General features: G+C 39.6%; 1 protein-coding gene and 1 long non-coding RNA gene across 4 annotated transcripts in view; one reads left to right on the forward strand and one right to left on the reverse strand.

Annotated features, from left to right (window-relative positions):
- Positions 1-14,636, reverse strand: part of LOC133655548 (carbonic anhydrase 4-like) — a 42,070-nt gene extending 27,434 nt beyond the window's left edge. The window contains exons 1-7 of one of the 3 annotated variants that reach the window (XM_062055790.1): positions 14,436-14,636; positions 13,742-13,802; positions 11,084-11,119; positions 10,827-11,003; positions 1,335-1,486; positions 1,168-1,257; positions 1,039-1,105 (exon numbers count right to left, since the gene is read on the reverse strand). In XM_062055790.1, coding sequence (XP_061911774.1) covers positions 1,039-1,105; positions 1,168-1,257; positions 1,335-1,486; positions 10,827-11,003; positions 11,084-11,119; positions 13,742-13,796 — 577 coding nt within the window. In that variant the 5' untranslated portion in view covers positions 13,797-13,802; positions 14,436-14,636. Of the gene's footprint in view, positions 1-1,038; positions 1,106-1,167; positions 1,258-1,334; positions 1,487-8,424; positions 9,145-10,826; positions 11,004-11,083; positions 11,120-13,741; positions 13,803-14,435 lie in introns of those variants that run through there. The other 2 variants (XM_062055793.1, XM_062055794.1) reach the window with 2 other exon arrangements.
- Positions 14,637-17,736: 3,100 nt separating this feature from the next.
- On the forward strand, positions 17,737-18,488 carry LOC133654989 (uncharacterized). Its single transcript, XR_009826926.1, has 4 exons — positions 17,737-17,771; positions 17,904-17,974; positions 18,088-18,158; positions 18,246-18,488. It is a non-coding gene; the product is annotated as an uncharacterized LOC133654989 (long non-coding RNA).
- The last annotated feature ends 4,766 nt before the right edge of the window (positions 18,489-23,254 follow it).

A 23,254-nucleotide genomic window follows, 5' to 3' on the forward strand; every position in this document is an offset into this window, starting at 1 on the left:
TAAAATTTAAATATAAAAACATTGCATGTTTGGTATTTTTGTTTCAGGCTAAAGTTGATTGAGAGGTTTGAGCAAAAAAAGTAAAAAAAAAAGAATATGAATCCAAAATGTTTCTATGCTCTTTGAAAAATGAAAGACTTGTACATCCGAATAACAATTCCAGTGCAACGTACACCTGTGAAAGAATTGGACTTTGAAATGTTAAAATTGAACATAAAAAAGACACTCTTACAGAATCATCTGTGATGGAGTAACACAACAAAACAAATATGGTGAAAGTACAGTAAAGATTTACTGAAATCTCCTAAGGGTTACTAGTTACTAGGACTCCTCAAAGATGGACGCTTTTGACCTTCCTATTTTTCAAAAAGCACCTGGGTCGAACTTTTGAGATCGGCCTCAGTCCACAAAGACATTCCAACATCTCACCCAAGTTAATTGGGCATACATGCACGCACACGCCCCTCCCCAAATCAACGCCTTCACCACTGCACTGGGTTGTGGGGGCTGAGTAGCGCTTTAATAGCGGCAGCCGGCCTCCAGGGTCCCAACTCTCCCCTCCTCTGTTGCGAGTTGTTGTGATTACATGTACCATGTTTATGTGTGCCGTGCTATGTGAGGTTTTTTCCTCGGACTCAGTCTGGACCACTTCTGAGGGTCCAGCCTCAGACTGATATTTTTTTTACTCTTCCCCCTTTCCCAATGTCACCTTTTTCCCACCTTTTTAAGGAGCGCTGTAAGTGGCTGATCCGTTGGCGGTCCCGTCTTGTCCCCCTGTAACGTATGTCTGCTCTTAGCGGGATTGTGCCGAAGATGTAATTTCAGTTCTTATGTGTCTTGTACATGTTAAGAATGGACAAAATAAAGCTGCTGTCTGTCTGTCTGTCTGTCTAAGGGTTACTAGTGCTAGATTTCAGTTTTTGCAGCGTATTGTTGAAATACAGCTCACTGCACCATGCAGGTGTGCCTAATGTTATGGTTGATGACCCTACTGGACAAGTAGAAGAAGCAGAATAAAAAACAAAAGGGTTTCTCTACCTGTGTCGTTTAGGAGGTAATTGGTCAAGGTGTTCCAAGGAATCGACAGATTTGGATCTTCAGTGGCCTACGTAGGAGAGTCATCAGTCAGATTCGTGGAACAAAATCTTTCAGTTCATCTACACACACATTTATGAAGAAGCCAAGAACGGCGATCCCGGCTGAATCGTTGATGGCCTGCTGCACCGACAGGCCTTTCTTTAGACTCACAATGTGCATCTGCAAGAAACGATGCAATAAACATGTCACATTCATCAGGCACGGCGTCCAAAGAAACATCACCGTCACTCGTGTACCTCCATCGGGTATCTGTGCCCATTGACGGCGTGCTCTGACCCGGGGTGGTGCTGGGTGTCGCCCCAGTGGAAATGGAGCTGGATTGTGGAGTAAGTGCCATTGAGTCCACCTCCACTCAATTCAACCTCACTGTCGTTTAGGATGAATTTGGCTAAAGCAAAATAAGTCAGATACACTCACACATACTCAGATGTATATTACAATATTTTGAGATGTGTAAAATATCATGACTGTAATCTATCTAATCGGATACATTAGCAGAATACATTTGATACCTAACTCTCTGTCGTAACTTTTGTGTCAAAGAAGCAACAGTAACTTTTGTCACGAGATATTACGCTGTCGATCACTATTTTTTTACCATTGACTTGAAGAGGAACTGCACTTTTTTTTTGAATTTTTGCCTATCATTCACAATCATGATGAAAGACATGAGGACGGACAGATTTTTTTTTTTATGCATTCTATCTTGTAAATAAAAGACAGCTGAGCCAATGGGAGCTCCTCTTTTCCGCTCATGAAATTCAATAAATAACCATTCAAAAACCACCAATAATACTCTATTTACATTTCGTGACTTGAATCTTAACCAAGTATAAGTGATATTGGTGTTATAAGCGCTAACACAGACAAACTATTTATAGTGGCGCCATGATCACTTGCGTGTGTGCCTATATTTACATAATCGAGTGGTCTGCTGCTTTCTCGCTTCCCTGTTCCCTGTAAGTTTATTGTAGATCATAAATCATGCATCTCACCTGGACAGAAGATGCCTGAGTAGGTATTCCGACAAGTTGGTACACTTTGACAGCCATTTAGGACCCGAAAATGGCCAGGACTACACAAAAAGACGCTTGGTCCACCCCGGCCCCCCACCCCTTTTCTTTGTGAGGATTATGAGACATTTTTCATCTAAATGGGAACATATGAACCTCCCAGCAGGCCAAATCATGACAGCAGAACTTCTACAGTAAGCAATGTTTTATTATGTTTGTTGGCTCTCATAAAATCTGCAGTGAGCAATAATCAGTGATAAAGAAGAAAAAAAAGAGCAAACGTTGTGATGCGTTTTTGAAATTAATGTACCGCGTATGCTTAAAATGATCAAAATATGTACTGTACATACGTAAAATGTTACATACACCATGTATATAAAACCTCAATGCAGGTGTTTGGAGGCTTTTGCACGGCTCCTATAGGCTCCATTGTAAGCAGACTTTTGATCGCATTTATTTAATATTTTGAATGCAAAAAAAACCCCATCCATTGACATGTCTCTTAATATTGACTGTGAACGATGGGCAAAATTCCCCAAAAACTTTTGGAAAAATAATTTTAAAAAGATAAATAGTCTTGTGTTGTCGTCACAGCTTTTGTCTTAAAGGGGAACTGCAGTTGTCTTTTAGGAATCATTCACAAGGCCTATGTAAGACAAGAACACATATGTTTTTCTTTTTTTTATGCATTCTAGCTAACTCGTAAAAAAATTTTTACCAAAAATAAGCTAACAATGAAGTCAATGGGACTGCTCTATTCCGCCCATAAAGCCCTTTAAATTACCAACCAAAATCCACCAACAATACAGTACTCCGTTTACATCTCGCAAGTATTAGCAATATTGTTATCATAAGCTATAACACAGACGGTCTATTTTTAGCGGCGCATTGATCACAGACCGGTAACTAGCTCATATTTAGCCAGTGAGCTGCTGCTTTGTCTCCGAGTTGGTAAAAGTGTAGATCAGGGGTCTCAAACTCAATTTACCTGGGGGCCACTGGATGCAGAAACTGGGTGAGGCTGGGCCGCAAAAAAAGATTTCTTAACAAAAATCTAACATGCACTTTTAATGAATTCACCTTCTTTGAATGGCTTTTTCGCTCTTTTCGTTTGCTTTCTTGATGAAATCTTGTTGCCTCAGTAGACTGGTTTTAAAATGATTGTCATGTTTAAGGCTAAAAGTAAAAAATTACCAGCAAATTTACAAACAATGTTTGTCATCACTTGTGAGAATGAAGAGCATAGAAAAAAAGGTTATTTCCAACATCAGTATTCTAGGACAACTTTAAAACAAATGTGCATATCAGTGGTGGGGGTTAAACTATGGAATTCTCTTTACAATGAGATAAAAGATTGTAAAAATATATTCCAATTGAAAAAATATATAAAGACAGAACAATAAAATCATATGGACAGCCATAAGTGTTTACATTTTGCTTTAAATTTATTATTTTACTTATTTTTTGCCTGGTTTTGTATTTGTTTTGTATCATCCCGTGAGGTGTATATTACTTCTTTTGTTCGGTTTGTACTTCATGAAGTTTTGCACTTCTTGTGTTTTTTTGTGTTTTTTGTTTGTTTTCATTATATTTGGATGTATTTGTTTGGTTTGAATGGCATCATTAAGTAAGACTACGTATTATGTTGAAGGGGGCAGAAAAATATAAGATTTTTCTTCATCCTGCTCCTTCTCAGGCATTGGTGTGTAAATGTATAATTGAATAATTGAGGTATAATTGTGTATCGATCAAAGATGCACATCAATGAAGGAGATAAATAAAAATGAAATGAAATAAGACACGTCGGGGTGCCCCTGTGCTCAACAAAGAAATATTGCATCAAAAATCGTCTCTGTCTGGAGCCAAAGGGAGGGGGGGGAGCTCGCCGTGGAGTTTACAGTTATGGTAGCACAATTAGCCCCGAACGGGCTGACATCACCACTAACGCGGAGTGCTTTGGAAGCTACCGGACTCCTCGTCTTCCCCGCCTGGACTGTTTACAACGGGGGCGGGAGCGAGCAGGCGGGCGAGCGAGGGAGGCAGGGAAGAAGGGAAGAAGAGCGTGTGCGGGTGTCATGAAAAGTGGCAAAATGTTTCTCTGCTTGCATCACGCAAGTGACGTCAATGCATACTTGCCAACCTTGAGACCTCCGATTTCGGGAGATGGGGGGGGGGGGGGGGGGGTTGAGGTGTGTGTGTGGGGGTTGAGGTGGGCGGGGTTGGTTGGGAGGAGGCGGGGTTGAGGGTAGCGGGGGTGTTTTTGTAGCCAGGAAGAGTTAGGGCTGCAAAGGATTCTGGGTATTTGTTCTGTTGTGTTTATGTTGTGTTTAGGTGCGGATGTTCTCTCGAAATGTGTTTGTCATTCTTGTTTGGTGTGGGTTCACAGTGTGGCACATATTTGTAACAGTGTTAAAAAATGAATAAAATAAAATATGACCACCCGTATGGCTGTTCCTCAAGTAAGTCTTGCAATAACTTGCGTGTGTCTGCAGAAGCCTCATACAACATGTGTCTGGGCCGGCACGCTGTTAGTATGGAGAAAAAGATGATGCAATGACAGTTTCTTGAGGACACTAAAGGCAGTGGGATTGGTAGATTCCTTCAGCTCCGCACGCTCCGCACACAACGCTGTCAAGCGCCATTCATTTAAAACTCGCGGGCCGCACTAACATTAAACTTTCATATTAAGGTGGGGGCCGCAAAATAACGTCTCGCGGGCCGCAATTGGCCCCCGGGCCGCGTGTTTGAGACCCCTGGTGTAGATTATAAATCATGCCTCTCACCTGGATAGTAGAAGGATGTTGCCATAAACTGAGAAGTTCTGTTTTGTACGGCGGAGGGAAGGAGACGACACCACGGCAGTACTGCGGTTTAACAGGTTTATTTACACCTTCGAGTCCGCGCCGTGACAAGTTGGTCAACTTTCATATTCAACTTTGACCCGGAGACGGCAAAAAAAACACTAAAAGACATCTGTTTGAAGCAACCTTTTTTAAACCCTTTGTGTGGATAATTATCATCTAAACGGAAGGATATAAACATCCCATCAGTCAGTGAGAGCACACATTGTACACTAAGTGACTGTTTTAATATGTTCGTAATTTGTGTATTTTGTTCAGCACTTACAATATTGCTGCATAATGCTTAGTCCCCCCCCCCCCCCTCCCCCCACACCCCCCTCTCAGTAAGCTGTGGAGTCCCCCAAGGCAGTATATTAGGGCTTTTACTGTTCCTAATATACGTAAACGACATGTCATCGGCATGCGACTGTGAATTGTTCCTTTTTGCGGATGATTCGGCCTTGCTGGTATCCGGCAAGGACAAGTCACAGGTGGAAAAAATCCTCAGTGCCGAGCTTTGTAGAATTTGCACCTGGCTCGCTGACAATAAGCTATCCATACACTTGGGTAAAACGGAATCCATCCTATTTGGGTCCCTAATCAACCTTAAGAAAGTCAGTGACTTCACTATTAAAGTGGGTGACATTGTTATCACCAGGAAAGATGAGGTCACCTACCTAGGTTCCATTCTAGAGAATAATCTTTCCTGTGATAAAATGGCTACCAAGGTAATCAAACAGGTTATCCAACGAACAAGATTTCTTGACAGAATCTCCTCTCTGGTCAACAAAAGCACCTTGAAGATTCTAGCGGGAACTCTCATTTAACCCTTTTTCGATTACGCATGCACCTCCTGGTACCCTAGCACCTCCAAAACCCTCAAATCTAGACTCTAAACATCCCAGAACAAACTAGTCAAATTACTTCTAGACCTCTACCCCAGATCACACCTCACTCCTACCCACTTCTCCAAAGTGGGCTGGCTCAGGGTGGAGGACAGAGTAAAACAACTTGCACTGAGCCTAGTCTAGCATGTCTAGCATTAAAAGATTACAGTTGGTACAAAATGCAGCTGCTAGACTTTTGACAAAAACAAGAAAGTTTGATCATATTACGCCTATACTGGCTCACTTGCACTGGCTTCCTGTGCACTTAAGATGCGACTTTAAGGTTTTACTACTTACGTATAAAATACTACACGGTTTAGCTCCAGCCTATCTCGCCGATTGTATTGTACCATATGTCCCGACAAGAAATCTGCGTTCAAAGAACTCCGGCTTATTAGTGATTCCCAGAGCCAAAAAAAAAGTCTGCGGGCTATAGAGCGTTTTCTATTCGGGCTCCAGTACTCTGGAATGCCCTCCCGGTAACAGTTAGAGATGCTACCTCAGTAGAAGCATTTAAGTCCCATCTTAAAACTCATTTGTATAATCTAGCCTTTAAATAGACCCCCCTTTTTAGACCAGTTGATCTGCCGTTTCTTTTCTTCTCTCCTCTTCTCCCCTGTCCCTTGGGAGGGGGAGTTGCATAGGTCCGGTGGCCATGGATGAAGTGCTGGCTGTCCAGAGTCGGGACCCGGGGTGGACCACTAGCCTGTGCATCGGTTGGGGACATCTCTGCGCTGCTGACCCGTCTCCGCTCGGGACGGTTTCCTGCTGGCCCCACTATGGACTGGACTCTCGCTGATGTGTTGGATCCACTGTGGACTGGACTTTCACAATATTATGTCAGACCCACTCGACATCCATTGCTTTCGGTCTCCCCTAGAGGGGGGGGGGTTACCCACATTTTCGGTCCTCTCTAAGGTTTCTCATAGTCATTCACCGACGTCCCACTGGGGTGAGTTTTTCCTTGCCCGTATGTGGGCTCTGTACCGAGGATGTCGTTGTGGCTTGTGCAGCCCTTTGAGACACTTGTGATTTAGGGCTATATAAATAAACATTGATTGATTGATTGATTGATTGATAGTCTATAAAATCCGCTATACCTCCCTGATACCGAAGTACATGTCAAACTACTTCCATAACGTAAATGACCGCCATAACCACAACACCACGGGGAGCTCCACAAACCACGTCAAACCCAGATTCCGATCTAACAAAGGTCTTAACTCATTCTCCTTCTATGCCACATCAATATGGAATGCATTGCCAACAGGTATAAAAGAAAGTGCATCTCTATCCTCCTTCAAAACCGCACTAAAAGAACACCTCCAGGCAACTACAACCCTAGACTAACACCCTCCCCCCACCACATCCCACCTCCCCGGATTGTAAATAATCAAATGTATATACTTGTTCTTATGCTTTCTGAGCTCACTATGTTCACTGCTTGCTGTACATATCCTACGAAGTCAGACCTACACTGTTTCAATGTCCATTTCTCAGATGATATAATTGTTGATGACTGAAGTGCTGATATCAACCAAACCTAACCCCCGCCCCAACCCCCTCCACATCCCAACCCCCGGATTGTAAATAATGTAAATAATCCAATGTATGTACTCTGATGATTAACTTGTGTGATGACTGTATTATGCTGATAGTATATATTTGTACCATGAATTGATTAAAGTGGACCCCGACTTAAACAAGTTGAAAAACGTATTCGGGTGTTACCATTTAGTGGTCAATTGTACGGAATATGTACTGTACTGTGCAATCTACTAATAAAAGTTTCAATCAAAAAAATTGCATCTGTTTAGCACAAAGCTTTTTAAATGTGTTGCTCATCTTCCTTATAATCAGGCTCAAAAATATCAGGTTCTGGATAATCATTCATCCCAAAGTAGTTTTTGGTGTCTCTCGGGAAGTCTGCCACGAGTAGTCGGTTTGTTGGTGAAGGGAAAAGCGAATGGTGCATTATGCGTCAGTGAAATTAATACCCCGCCGTATATGCTTAAAATGAGCAAAATACGTAGATACACGTTATTTTGAATGTGCCTGTTACTACATTACACATATACTTGCAGTGTGTATATAAAACGTTGATGTAGGTGTTTCGATGTATGTTAAAGAGCTGTATAGGCGAAAAAGAATGACTCCCATTGACTCCATTGTTGGCGTTCATTCACGATTTAGAAGGCATAAAAATAGAAAGGTTTTCTTGACTCAATAAGGATTGTGAATGATGAGCAAAAATCTTTTTAAAAAATTCATGCAGTTTCCCTGTAAAACAAAAGCTTTGACAACAACACAAGACTGAATCTTTTTTTTTTTTTTTCAAACTCAATGAATTGTTCAATAATTTTAGCGTATGGATTAGAAACGTTTTTTAAATCTTAATTGACCCAAATACGTGACATGATTAGCATACGGCAGCTAACAGTTAGGGGCTAGCGCACCAGCATAATGCTAACTAGCTTTTAGCTTAAAAAGAAGTAAAAAATGTACCAAAGTAAAACTAGTTACTGGCTATCATGACAGTGAAATATTCTAGACAAAAGTACTTTTACATGTATTGAGTGGGCATACTTCACTGTTGCTTCCGGTGACTTTTCTTCTATTTTGTTTCACATTGTGGTTTTCCTTTAGCTTGTTGAGACTCTTTCAGTAATGCTTATTCTATTCAGCATTTGTCACCATTCAAGGCATATGTATCTATAATTGTAAGGAAAATAAGTTTGGACTTCTAAGAGCTTTAAGACATTTGAGAAATTTAAATGTCACTGTAATAGAAACAAAAACCACAACAACCAGAAAACCAAAAAGAGGGTTACATAGTAGGAAATACTGTAGCAGCAAAAAATATAGCTCCCCCTATTGTCAGGAGGGTGCAACAGCAGAAACAGACTCCACCACAGCTAGAAATGGATCATCCTACAGTGGTAGATCACATTGATTTTGAAGCAACAGTGGAATATACAAACTGAATTCAAGATAATGAACACTAAATGGGGACGGCGTGGCGCCGTTGGGAGAGTGGCCGTGCCAGCAACCTGAGGGTTCCTGGTTCAATTCCCACCTCGTCACGTCCGTTGTGTCCTTGAGCAAAACACTTCACCCTTGCTCCTGATGGGTCGTGGTTAGGGCCTTGCATGGCAGCTCCCGCCATCAGTGTGTGAATGGGTGAATGTGGAAATAGTGTCAAAGCGCTTTGAGTACCTTGAAGGTAGAAAAGCGCTATACAAATATAACTCATTTACCATAAATGCTAACAAAATGTGTTTCTTAAAACAAGTACCCTATTTTTCGGATTATAAATCGCAGTTCTTTTCATAGTTTGGCCGGGGGTGCGATTTATACTCTGGAGCGATTTATGTGTGAAATTATTAACACATTACCATAAAACAGGGGTCCCCAAACTTTTTGACTCGGGGGCCGCATTGGGTTAAAAAAATTTGGCCGGGGGCCGGGCTATATATATATATATATATACATATATATATATATATATATATATATATATATATATATATATATATATATATATATATATATATATATATATATATATATATATATATATATATATATATATATATATATATATACATTGTCTTTATATTCCAGCGAGTTAATCAGTTTTGTCATTTAACATCAAATAACATTGATGTTCATCAACATTTAACATTGTCACGTTATCGATGGGAAAATTAATTTTTAGACAATATGATTTGCCTGAGCAGCTAGGAGACACCGAGAGTAACAAGCGGTATAAAATTGATTAGAAAGGAAAGAAAAAATTTAAAAAATAAAATAAAATAAAAAATAATAAGTAAATAAAAATTAAAACACTTTTTTTTTAACTTGGGACTTCCGGTGGGCCGGATTTTGGATGCTGGGGGGCCGGATCTGGCCCTCGGGCCGTAGTTTGGGGACCCCTGCCGTAAAATATCAAATAATATTAGAGGAAGAAAATTTCATCGGATTTAGCGATTAGGAGTGACAGATTGTTTGGTAAACGTATAGCATGTTCTATATGTTATAGTTATTTGAATGACTCTTACCATAATATGTTACGTTAACATACCAGGCACGTTCTCAGTTGGTTATTTATGCGTCATATAACGTACACTTATTCAGCCTGTTGTTCACTATTCTTTATTTATTTTAAATTGCCGTTCAAATGTCTATTCTTGGTGTTGGATTTTATCAAATAAATCTCCCCCAAAAATGCGACTTATACTCCAGTGCGACTTATATATGTTTTTTTCCTTCATTATTATGCATTTTCGTCCGGTGCGATTTATACTCCGGAGCGATTTATAATCCGTAAAATACGGTACACGAGACAAGAGTGTGCAAAGTTTTTCCACTTCGGGCTGTTTGGATACGTTTTTCTTTTTTAAACAGGTTAAACCCAGCCTATGTATACATGTAATATACAGTAATTAAAGAATCATCACCTTGCGTGTCAGCTTCGTCTCACAGGCGACGAGGCGTATTTTTGTTATTTATAGCTGTTCTTTTTTTTCTTCTAAGTGTTCTTGTATGTGTAGGAATAATATGCCAAAGTAACTGACACTTTGGACACACCTGGCATTCATATGTGGTATGTCGCCGAGTTACATAACACAAGCGGTGACACATAGACAAAGGTGAGTAGTGCACTGATATTAGTTGAAACATTACTTTAGACCAGAGTTGGTTGACGAAAGAAGGTCCTCTGAAGAGCCAAATTAATTCATCCGCTGTAAACAGTCGATTATTTTTCACATAAATACTCAAGTAAAAGTAAAAGTACTCTGACAAGTACAATTTATCCAAATGTTACTCAAGTAAATGTAGCGCGTTATTACAGAACTCAGCACAACTAAAATATAGGTCACCATAGCAACCACAGAGTTCATACCATTTGTACAGAAGCGGTTGGCGGAAAAGTTTTGTTTCAATTGTTCAAAAAAAAGCCTCGGCTATCTTTTTGTATACTGTACCTGTATGTCCATTGTTTATGACAGACTTGAAGGAATGTTGCGATGAGAAGTTGACAAAAGTAAAATTCTGCAAGTTTTCATCCTTCTCAACCTGGCTGGTCAATATATCTACGGGCGATTGCCTTTGGCCGCCGCAGAAAGAGCCGGGGAGTTCGTGCCAGTGAGTCGGTGTGTGATCTGTTCAAGCAAAGGGCCGCAAATTAATGAAAGGTTTCCCTGAGAATCTCTTGGTCAGAGACCTGCCTGCACTTACTTACCACAGCCTGTGTAGCACCATTCACTTCCAGCAGCTGCTTTGGAAATTAAAAATGAGAGAAAATATATCGAAAAAGATAAGAAAGAAAGTAAATGTTAGCGTTTTGTTCTTTGCTTGTTGCAGGGGTGTATTTCAGATAGCAGGTTAAGTGAAAACTCTTGAGAAGAGGAACATTCTGGGTTTTGTGTTCCAAAAAAAAGAGGTAAGTCAGACTCAAGAGTCAGTTACCATAGTAACAAATCCCTGAGTTTGTTCATGTCTCCTCGCTCCTGATAAACAGGAAGCAAGATGTCAGAGATGATGTGTCTGTTCATTTCTAACCATAAGATGGTAAAACAAAATTAATTCCTGATTCCTGATTTGGTGCATTTGCAAACAGCTAAAATGATGTATAAAGCAAACTATAACCTGCTACCCAAGAATGTACAACAATTCTTCTCAACAAAAGAGGAGAAATATAACCTTAGAGGAAAATCTAATTCAAAACATTTGTGTGCTCGTACAACCCTTAAAACCTTTAGCATATCAGTATGTGGAATTAAATTATGGAACGGATTAACCAAAGAAATCAAACAAAGCACTAATATGATTCACTTTAAGAGACAAAGTACACAGAACAAGAATTATGATGAACATCTTGAAACCCTTTTTTTTTCTTTTTTCTTTTATTAAAACAAAGATTATTTATGTATTTAATATTTGTTTGCTTACTGTGGTATATTATTTATTCATTATTTATTTGTTCACTGTTCTGTTACAGAGAAAAAGGAAATGGGATAAAATTGCTATGGTATGAAAAGGGATAGGATTAAATCAGCTCTGCTTCTTCCTACTCCTTTTTGGACGTGCTGTAATGAAGCAACTGGAAATGTGTGATGCATTACATTGTATCGTATGCATGTTCGAAATACACTGAAACTGAACTAAACTGAAGATGTATGTCGTCGGAGGACTTTGAGGTCATCATCCCACAAACATATCTTGTCAGTCTTTTTTTTTTAAGTCCTTGATTTAAATATTTCAAATAATTGGATTTGTTCGGAGTAAACAAAACATTTGATAAAGTAAAACCTGCAGTAGGAAGGGTATTCATATGACCCCATTCGTCACGGTTTACTTGACACATGAAACGTGACAAATTGGGACGTGCACTGTCCATTTTGGCTGCCAGATGGCAGAAGAGTGTTGAATAGCTTAAAGTGTGTTTTGTGGCAATTACAACTTTGACCATAGCGTCAGTTGCTATGAAGAGTGGTGCTTTCCATCATTTTCTGCGGACTGCATTGCAAAATGACCAACAAGATCTCACGCAAGATCCACTCGGGGATGGGGCCATATGAATCTCTTCCCTGCTGCACCTGTAGATCTATGTTTTTTTCGTAATTGTAATGTTCATAATTATTGTATTTAAAATCGGTGCTGTATGCCATTAAAAAAAAATTCCCGATTTGTAATCAGTCTTAGTCATAACTAAATAAAGTATTTATATTTTGTTTTAATTAAAAAGTAGATTGTTTTGGTAGAGCAAATGATGGAAAGCGCCACTTTACATAGCAACTGACGCTGTGGTCAAAGTTGGAATTGCCACAAAACACATGTTAAGATATTTAGCACTCTACTGCCGTCTGGCGGGTTGAAGTGGATAGTGGACCCTTTGCCGATTTGTCACGTTTCATGTGTCAGGTAAACGGTGACGAATGGGGCCATTTGAATCCCCTTCCTACTGTATTCCATCACTGTAAATATACCTAATATGTGAGCTATAATAATTACAGTAAGCAAATAACTACCTGCCAACAAGAGCTGAAATTTTTGATTGTTCTTTGATCAAGACACCTAGACCAGATTTTATTATATAACACGTATGATGAACAAATTGTGTCTGATTACAAAAAATATAGCCACTGATTCATATTTACTTTGCATTTGCATTGAATCTGCATGTGACTTATAATTAAAACAAATTAGATGTATTATTTTCAGTTGTCTCCATGTCCGTTTTTACTGGTAGGATGGTATTGTATTCCATATCAATCCCCCACTTTTTTTTTCAACCAGAAAATGTAATTAAATGTTAAATCAATAAACTGCTGCATTCAAACTTAAAAATTAACTGTGGCAATGATAATATTTCCCTTCAGTCCCTTATTATTTTCCTGTTTTACTTTTCTTTCTCAAAGAAAATATTCATACTCACCATAAACACGCAATAACACTTTCAGTTCTGGCTAGGTATAGAAAGACAACTTTTTTTTTTTTTGTCCCCAGCTGCGATGGTAAATTGTAGAATCCGTGCTCTGTTGATCATGGATTTTTTATTGTGTTCTAAACTCAAAAGTCAAAATGCTCAGGATTGATTGAACTAATTCAGATTAGCTGTTCTGCAACCCAACAAGGTCTATTAACTCAGACTTCAGGTTTAAACTTTGAGTTTATTGAACCTCTTATTTGGGATACCTCCCCTGGTAGGACTTGTTATGTATCGACATAAAGCAAACCCATATCAATGCAAATCGTAATTAGGTGATTACACAGTACATGTTTATATTGTAAATAATGGGTGTGTGGGTGAAAAGTGGCAAAATATGACCTTTTTTGTAACATATTCTTCAAAAGGCACTTTAAGTAAAGCATAGTTTATTCATGTCAAATTACTCACCGTTGCTGATTAACTCTCCCAAACTCAGGCACAGCACAGTAACGAAGAAATGCATCTTCCCCTAGGAGGAAATCAAGTCAACTATACATATATGAGATTTTAGTATCATCAATTTGTCTGGTTTGTGCACCTAAGTTTCAAAACAACAATAATATATATATATATTTTGATACAGAAACATGGATGTGTTTTTTGCAGCTCTATGGTATATTGTAGGGAAAAACAGGACCTCTGGGGTAAATCATATTCAAGACAATACTAAAAGCGTTCAGCATATGTGGAATAAAACTATGGAACACATTGAGTCATAATATAAGAAAACACATAAACATATGGTGTTTACAAGGTGAATACTGAGAAACACTTCTCCTGAATTAATGTAGCATTTGTTCTATATTATGTGATTGAAATGTTTCTGTGAGTATTTACCAAAATACGCTACCTATTATTACACATTGTTTATTGTTTTCTCTCCCACTTTGGAATGGGTAAACATGTGAAAAGTGAACAGACCAAATGCTGAGACATAATGAAGGTGTAGGATAAAACCAGCTCAGCATCTTCCTTCTCCTTTTCGGACATATTGAAATTGTGCACGTGTAAACATGCGATGTCCCTTAAAGTAACTTTATTAAGCGTGTTCAAAATGAACTGTACCGTAACTTGAGGGCTTTAGAGAGAGGAGCATCCTTACCTTAGCACCCAGGCCTCGAGTCCTATTTGGTTACAAAAAAACAAACTGCTGATATCATTTACTAAAAGTAAAAACGTAAATCAGAGTGGAAAATGCATTGTATTACAGGTCAAGACTGGGATATAGCGTGGAAGGTATGCTGGATGGGAGTGGTCTCTCACTGTGTACATGTTCAACCTGGATGGGGGAAGATGTGTAACGTGACCTATGGTGGCGTTGCTGTTTGTTTTGGTCAAAGCTTTTAATGAAGCGTGAGTTGTTGTTTTTTAAGTCAGACTATAGGGATTTGTTCTGCTCGCTCAGCCTTAACTATACCAAAAGACAGTGTGATAAGATCCGATACAAAGTCAACAAGGCTCAGTTTGGTTTATTTGTCATCGCAGTGGTGCATTGCGTCACATTTGTGTCGATTCGTCGAATGCACTCAATCCAAACATTATAGCATCACTGATGTATGACTACGTCATCCTTGTTGAAATTTCCATGCATTGGTTCGCAGGTGTCCCTAATGATTTGGCTAGTGGGCGACGCTTCTCTGCCTTTGACACTTCCATCGAGGCATGCGTCCACGACGGGCCTGCTTACACAAAAGCACAATCCCCATAAGGCTGACTGTTCTAGTGCATTGCATCCTGTTTAAACACACAACACGCTGACGGCTCCTTATGTACTTTGGTAAACCGAGCCATGGGAGGAAAAATGACACTGTCTGGATTACGCCAGAAGATAATACGTCATTTGAGGAAAGGCACAATAGTTTCGGACCATGTCATTTAGAACACCAAAGTGCTGGGCGTAATCCCCATTCACCGTTTACAATTAAGCAATCGTGCATGACTTCAAAAACAGTTCCGTGGTAAAACGGTTGCAAGATATCATTAGCAACTTAATTATGAGACGAGTGAAAATATGTGTTCTGCTGATTCATAGCCAAAACACTTGGTAGCTGTCCAATCCCAGTCAATCATGCATTTTTTATAAAGTAAACAGTGATGTCAGTGAACCAACTCAATAGGTTTGCTTGCCCTTTACTTAATGCCAGCGAGTCTCATCGCCTCCATGCCTTCTGTATTTACCCATCAGCCTCACTCAAAACAACACGTTGCGTGCGGTATGTCAATCAGTAGCATGATGTTACAGGAAAGAAAAAAGAGGAACTCCCTTAAGAACAGTGAGAAGAAGTGAGGAGACGCCTATATATTGTTTCTTATTAACTGTTTGGAGCTTCTTCCTGTCAAATCTTTGGCAGCAGAATCACACTGAACATCAAAGCCACCATAATAGACACAGTGTACAAAATGATACGAGTATATTATACAAACCATGTTTGGAGCCGATTAACAAATGTCACTGCTTTTAAAAAAAACTACCATGAGTATGATTTACTTAAAGCAATGAGCTTGATTATTAAAGTAAAATCTCCGCAATACCTCGACGGTTTGATTTAAAATTTTGGGAATTTATGCAGATCCCAAATACACATAAGCAGGTACCATCACGTAACAAAGTTGGTTTTGGATAGTAGGGCCTTTTTAACAAATGCACGTCTATATTTGTCACAATTAGAATTTGCGGATTGTTTGAATGCAAGCGCCTTCTCGGTGGCCAACAGGGCCGTAACTAGGATTTGACAAATACCGAGGTCAAAAATTGGTGGTTCAAGAAGAGCCTCGAAAGGCTTAAATCATGTGTATCCCAGCCCCATATGGATGACATTACCTTGAGCAACACAATGAATTCCCAAAATATCAAAAGCTTTCAGTTGAGGTCAAACTATCACGTGTTATATTATCTAACATCTTTGACAATCAGCATGATTTTGTAACTGTCCACTTTTTTTTATTAATACGTTGAAGTTTTGCATATTAAATCATTTTAACATCATTGAAAGATAAATTTAAAACCTCACCATAGTTTCAACTATGACCGTGAAACGAGCCCACGACCAGCTGTTTGACAACTAAGTATTAAAAGGTGCGTGCCACGAAAGCTACCGGAAGTTTGAGAGAGAAATATGTTGTCACATTATTATTAGTGACAGATAAGTACCTGGCTCAGATGACAACGATATTTTAGGGTTTGGCATCAATTTAATTTAGATGAAACCAACATTAGTTACGTCAGTATAATTTAATGTTAACGTTATGTTGACGGCGCATTTCGGGTCGGATGACGTTTACAGTAAAAGTGGATGTCATTGTGTTACGTTGCTGGAGTTGCATGACCAAAGATCGTATATTGTGAGAAGATCTTTGCATTGTGCTGTACAGGCGCGGTACAGTACAGCACAAAGTACATTTTGCATCAATCATATTATCTTCTTTTTGTCACTTAAAAAATACAGAGGACATGACCTCGGTGTCCTCAATGGTAGTTACGGCGGCCACCTAACTGCTGCAAATAGGTACCTTTAACATGCAATTTGTCACAAGGTCACTAATCTGTAATGTAAAATGTGTTTGTCCATTCGCTCCATTTAACGTCTCTTCACATTTCTTTTCTCTCTGTCCATTCGCATACACACAGTACCTAAACCAGTGGAGGCTCCTCCATAGAGGTGGAGGAGGCCTGGCCTCCCCAATAATTTGAGAGAAGAGAGAGATTTAAAAAAAACAATAAATATATTTATTTTATTTATTTATTTTAACAAAAAACATATTTTTTATTTTTTATATTCATATTATTTTAGTTTTGTTCATAAATCTAAATGTTCCCATGGCTAAAACCCAATATTGCAATTGTAAAGCAACAGGCCAGATTTCCCTATCAGTTTGTATTAAGGGAGGCCAGGCCTCCCCTAGGAAATTAGCTTCTCATAGAAGTCAATGTAATGCATGCTTTTTCATGCCAATATGTGATTGGCCAGATCACTGAAAATGGGTGGGCAACGGAGGCCTGGCCTCACCATGCATTGTGTCCAGGGCTGAAAGATTGACATTTTGTTCGTCCAATCACATGCTACTGGTTCATTTGGAATCAATCCTTTCCTTTCCTAATCAACACAGAAGCCATTTTGAGAATTCGCCAGCCACTTCAGTCAAACAAACACTCGCCATAGTGGCTACGAGTGTCCTATCAACTTGTGCTTTTCAGGAAATTTAGAGAACACCCCTGGCTATCATCCGTGAAGTTTATAGCTCATATAGCCAAATACTTTTGCTTAAAACGACCTCGGAAATCGGCGAGATTCTGGCGCAATTTGAGATCTTGGGCTGGAGATAGATATGCGTTAACGTTAAACCCTTCACTCTAGGCATTTCTCCTTGAGTTGACAACATCTCTGAGACAGATTTCGAAAGCAGGCTGAGTTGGACACGTTCTGGATCCACACGACCTGTGAGTATTCTCACTACTTTGCTCTCAAGAAATTGCAGTACAATCTGAATTACTTTTTGGATGAACTGGGTGTTTACCAGTGTTACACCACTAGTTCTCAGTAGTAATAACACTCCATTTCATGTCTCTCAGTAGATGAAGCCAGCTGCAACCCGTAGAGTGGAGTCGTGGAGAGAGCCCCTCGCCCCTCAGCTAAACCAGAGGTGGGTTGAAATCTCTACCAGTGTTATACCACTAGTTCTCAGTAGTAATAGCAGTGTTACACCACTAGTTCTCAGTAGTAATAACACAAAATTTCATGTCCTGTATTTCTCAGTAAATGAAGCCAGCACCAACCTGTGGAGTGGAGTCCAGGAGAGAGCATGCCGCCCCTCAGCTAAACCAGATGTGAGTTGAACTAATTAGATGTCTCTACCAGTGTTACACCACTAGTTCTCAGTAGTAATAACACTCCATTTTGTCTGTGTTTCTCAGCAGATAAAGCCAACTGGAACCATATTTTTACATATTTTATATTAAATATATTGAATAAAACTACATATGATAAAGAAAGTGTTATCTTATCTTTTTTATATGCTAAACTTGATTAAATTGGTGATTACATGTTGAAGCTGTAGAAGAATGAAAAATGTAAGCTAAACAAAATTGTTTTTAACTACATAATTAAAATTCCTGCCTTTTACACATGTTCACTTGGCGTTTATATAACATCCAAATGTCATTTCTCAGCTTAATTATCAGGCAGGCTCATAGACTTACAGCAATGTAATTTCTTCAGGAAGGCACAAGGCTAAGCTCTGCACAATGAATTGCATCAGCAAGAACTTTCTGACTGTAGCTTACACTCCAAATAGTATGCCTTTGGCCAGCACAAAGACAGATAAGAGAACAGGGAACATTCCATCGCGAGTGAAGTGAGCAAGCGGAAAAAAATGGCCTCCTCAATTCTGGAAGTCACCAGCCTCCACTGACCTAAACATCTGTCCATTCCCATGCGCACATCCAAAAATGTCTGTTTTTACATTGACATACACATACTGTAATGGAAATACCCCGTGCGTAATACCAACATCTGTCGGTCAGTTCACATACACACATAACGTAAACATCTGTTGGTCCATTCAGATGTGCACACATCACATAAACGTCTGTCTTTACATTTACATACACACATAATGCAAACACCTTTCCATTCACATACACACATTACATTTGTTTGTTCATTTACATTTACATCATACAAACATCTGTATGTCAATTCACATACACACGGTGTAAACCTCTCTCACTCTTTCTCTCTGTCCCTTTCTCGCTCTCTTGCTGTCTCACACACAAACCTCTCTCTGTACAATATATTCAGTACACAAGCACACCTAACATTATGTGTTATTATTTGACACACCTAATAAAAACACCTCGATGTTCATTCACATTCACAAATAATTATGACTTGACGAGTTAGTTGCATAGACACCAGTGGCGTGCAGTCACTAGAGGCAGGGGAGGCGGGGCCTCACCTGCCATCACGGAAAGAAAAAAAAAAGAAAAAGAAAAAAAAATTAATTAAATTGTTATATGTATCCGGTGAATATACTAAAGTTATTTTCCATTTAACTTCACCAGTTTTAGATTATGTTTATTTTTATTTTCACATTTGCCGTTCAAATACTGAGAAGAGACGGTGCCTCACCATGGATTGCGACTCGGCTAACTGCTGGCCTGCTGTGCAGTGACACCGTATTGCTATATGAATTATATTATACATTTCCATAGTTTAGTTAGCTGAGGTATATAATGTACAGTGTATTTTGTCAACAACTGTATGTGTGTAACGTATTTTTAGTGCTGAGCGATCATAAATCTGCTGCGGAGACACACTGTGTGAGGCTCGTATCATAACCCCGCCTCCTGGTGACAAGCACCTCCGCCGCAGAATGCACTGCCCGACGGGAGCACCGCGGCCACACCAACCAAAGCCCACACCCAAACCCTCCACGTGCAAGACCGAATCCACCCAAAAAAAGTCACTTAACAAGAAGCCAAAAAGTGCAAAAACAACAATGCTCGCGCTGCAGGAGCCGCGAACGACCGCAGGGACACAACATTAGGTACACCTGCACTGCAGGTTCATATGTTTGTAAATTTGACTGTGATGATGCAGTCGTGCCTCACCAGACATTAACCTCACCGCACGCCACTGATAGACACAAAGTACTGTAAACATCTGTAGTTCCTTTCACATGCACACCTAATGTAAACAATACCTATATTTTCATTTGAATACACACATAGTACAATTTTGTTATAATTCAATATCAGTAAAGTAACTATTGCAAAAGTGAAAAGTTACATTTAACATTGTTGACATTTTTGAGCACTTGGGCAGCTTGCAATTTCATTCAAAGCCATACGAATGGAGCTATGTCACATTGTGTTGTCAGTATTTATTCTACTGAAGTGAATGTCCTTTTGTTTATGTACTTAACACTTTGTGGACAGCATAGTACATGCCAGAGAAACAATAGACTTTTATAAGCCTGTTTAAACAAGCAAAAACTCCACCCGAAAGGTAAATATAGTGTGTTTGAATAGAACTAAAATGTTCATTATAGTCAGGTCGGGCTTATACCGCCACGGGTAAGATGTACCCCCGTGCTACCTGCCGCATTCGGGCAGATGGGGCTCGTAAACCTGACAAGGCAGCCCATCTAGGACAGGGGTCGGCAACCCAAAATGTTGAAAGAGCCATATTGGACCAAAAATACAAAAACAAATCTGTCTGGAGCCGCAAAAAATTAAAAGCCATATTACATATAGATAGTGTGTCATGAGATATAAATTGAATTAAGATGACTTAAAGGAAACCAAATGACCTCAAATATAGCTACAAATGAGGCATAATGATGCAATATGTACAAATAGCTAGCCTAAATAGCATGTTAGCATCGATTAGCTAGCATTAATGCAGTGACCAAATATGTCTGAATAGCACTCCACACAAGTCAATAACATCAACAAAACTCACCTTTGTGCCTTCACGCACAACGTTAACAGTGTGGTGGACAAAATGAGACAGAAAAAGAAGTGGCATAAAACACGTCCTAGAAAGTCGGAGAAAGTTATACATTTAAACAAACTGCGGTGAGTTCAAGGACCGCCAAAATTAGTCGGACAAAACGGCGCTCGCCAAATACTCGAATCAGTGAGGCATGTTTAATATAAACAGTGTGCTTTATAACAATTAGGGAGGTTTGTGCGATGTTTTTCCTCCTACAGAAACCATATTAAAACAAAAAATATATTTTTTCCCCTCATCTTTTTCCATTTTTCATACATTTTTGAAAAGCTCCAGAGAGCCACTAGGGCGGCGCTAAAGAGCCGCATGCGGCTCTAGAGCCGCGGGTTGCCGACCCCTGATCTAGGAGAAGGAAATCTCCAATCTCAAAACCACCGCTGCCTTGCGGTCAACCCACTTGAGGGTAAGGCTAAGGGAGTAAACCCCGACAGAAAATCAGGAGCCGGAGTCCTGAAGGCGGTTTGATGTTGTCGCTCCCTTGGATCTACCAGCCATGCGGAGAGGGGGAGCTTGCTGCCTGGACAACAGCTTGCCCTCCATAGTGCCATGCCCAGGCCATGTAGATCCACTGGAGAGGTCACTCCAGCACATACCGGTTCTAAGCCCATCCGATTGGCGAAGGAAACAGGTGCCAGGGGCCATCTCCGTCCGTGGGAGGGACCATCCCAGTGAGACCCCCCCCCCTTTTTGGATCCACCCCATCGTCTCCCGAGACGGAAGGATGCCGACAACGAATGTTCATTACAAATCAAAAAGTATCAAAGGATTGCCTTTACAACAATTTGAATTGTTGCCCAAGACATTGTTCGCATTTGGAATAGCAGAGTTGTACAGCGAAACATGTTTTGGAGAAAACTTCATTCCATCCATCCATTTTCTACCGCTTGTCCCTTCTTTGGGGTCGCGGGGGTTGCTGGAGCCTATCTCAGATGCATTCGGGCGGAAGGCGGGGTACACCCTGGACCAGTCGCCAACTCATCCCGGGGCCAACACAGCTAGACAGACAACATTCACACTCACATTCACACACTAGGACCAATTTAGTGTTACCAATCAATCTATCCCCAGGTGCATGTTTTTGGCGGTGGGAGGAAGCCGGAGTACCCGGAGGGAACCCATGCAGTCACAGGGAGAACATGCAAACTCCACCCAGAAAGATCCCTAGCCCGGGATTGAACTCAGGACTACTCAGGACCTTCGTGTTGTGAGGCACATGCACTAACCCCTGTGACACCGTGCTCCCCAGAAAACGTCATTGCACCTGTGAAATAACGAAATAATCAAAATAACGCAATAGATCACAAATGCAATGGATAGTAAAACATGTGCTGCTGCAGTGTTTATGAATTTAACAAAAGCTTTTGACACAATTAATCACAGCATCTTAATAAACAAATTAGAACGATATGGCATCAGAGGGTTGTTCTTGAACTAGGTAAGAAGCTACTTAACCAACAGGAAGCAAAACGTGAAGATAGGCGAACACCCTTCCACAGAGCTGAAAATATCTTGTGGCGTACCTCAGGGATCAATACTCGGACCAAAATTGTCGGACCAAAATTGTTCAATCTCTGTATAAATGACATTTGTAAAGTTACAAAGGACTTAAAGTTAGTATTATTTGCAGATGATACAACTGCATTTTGTTCAGGAGAGAACACACAAAAGATAATACAAATAATAACAGAAGAAATGAACAAATTAAAAAGATGGTTTGACAAAAACAGATCTTTTGAATCTCAGTAAAACTCAAATAATGCTATTTGGTAACAGTAGAAGAGAAAGTCAAACACAAATACAAATAGACGGAGTAAATATTGAAAGGGTAAAAGAAAACACATTTTTGGGTGTAACAATAGATGATAAAATGAATTGGAAATCTCATGTAAAAAAATATACAACATAAAGTATCAAGAAACATGTCAATAATGAATAAAGCAAAACATGTTCTAGACCAAAAATCCCTTCATGTTCTCTACTGCTCGCTAGTGTTACCATATCTGAGTTATTGTGTAGAAATATGGGGAAACAACTACAAATGTGCGCTTCATTCACTAACTGTGTTACAAAAAAGATCAATTAGAATAATGCATAATGTTGGATATAGAGAACATACAAACCCTTTATTTATTAAATCACAATTATTGAAATTCAACGATTTGGTGCATTTGCAAACTGCTAAAATGATGTATAAAGCAAACTATAACCTGCTACCCAAGAATGTACAACAATTCTTCTCAACAAAAGAGGAGAAATATAACCTTAAAGGAAAATCTAATTTAAAACATTTGTATGCTCATACAACATTTAAAACCTTTAGCACATCAGTATGTGGAATTAAATTATGGAATGGATTAACCAAATAAATCAAACAAAGCACCAATATGATTCACTTTAAGAGACTGTT

Source organism: Entelurus aequoreus, linkage group LG08 (assembly GCF_033978785.1).
Source record: "Entelurus aequoreus isolate RoL-2023_Sb linkage group LG08, RoL_Eaeq_v1.1, whole genome shotgun sequence".
Classification (NCBI taxonomy): Eukaryota; Metazoa; Chordata; class Actinopteri; order Syngnathiformes; family Syngnathidae; genus Entelurus; species Entelurus aequoreus.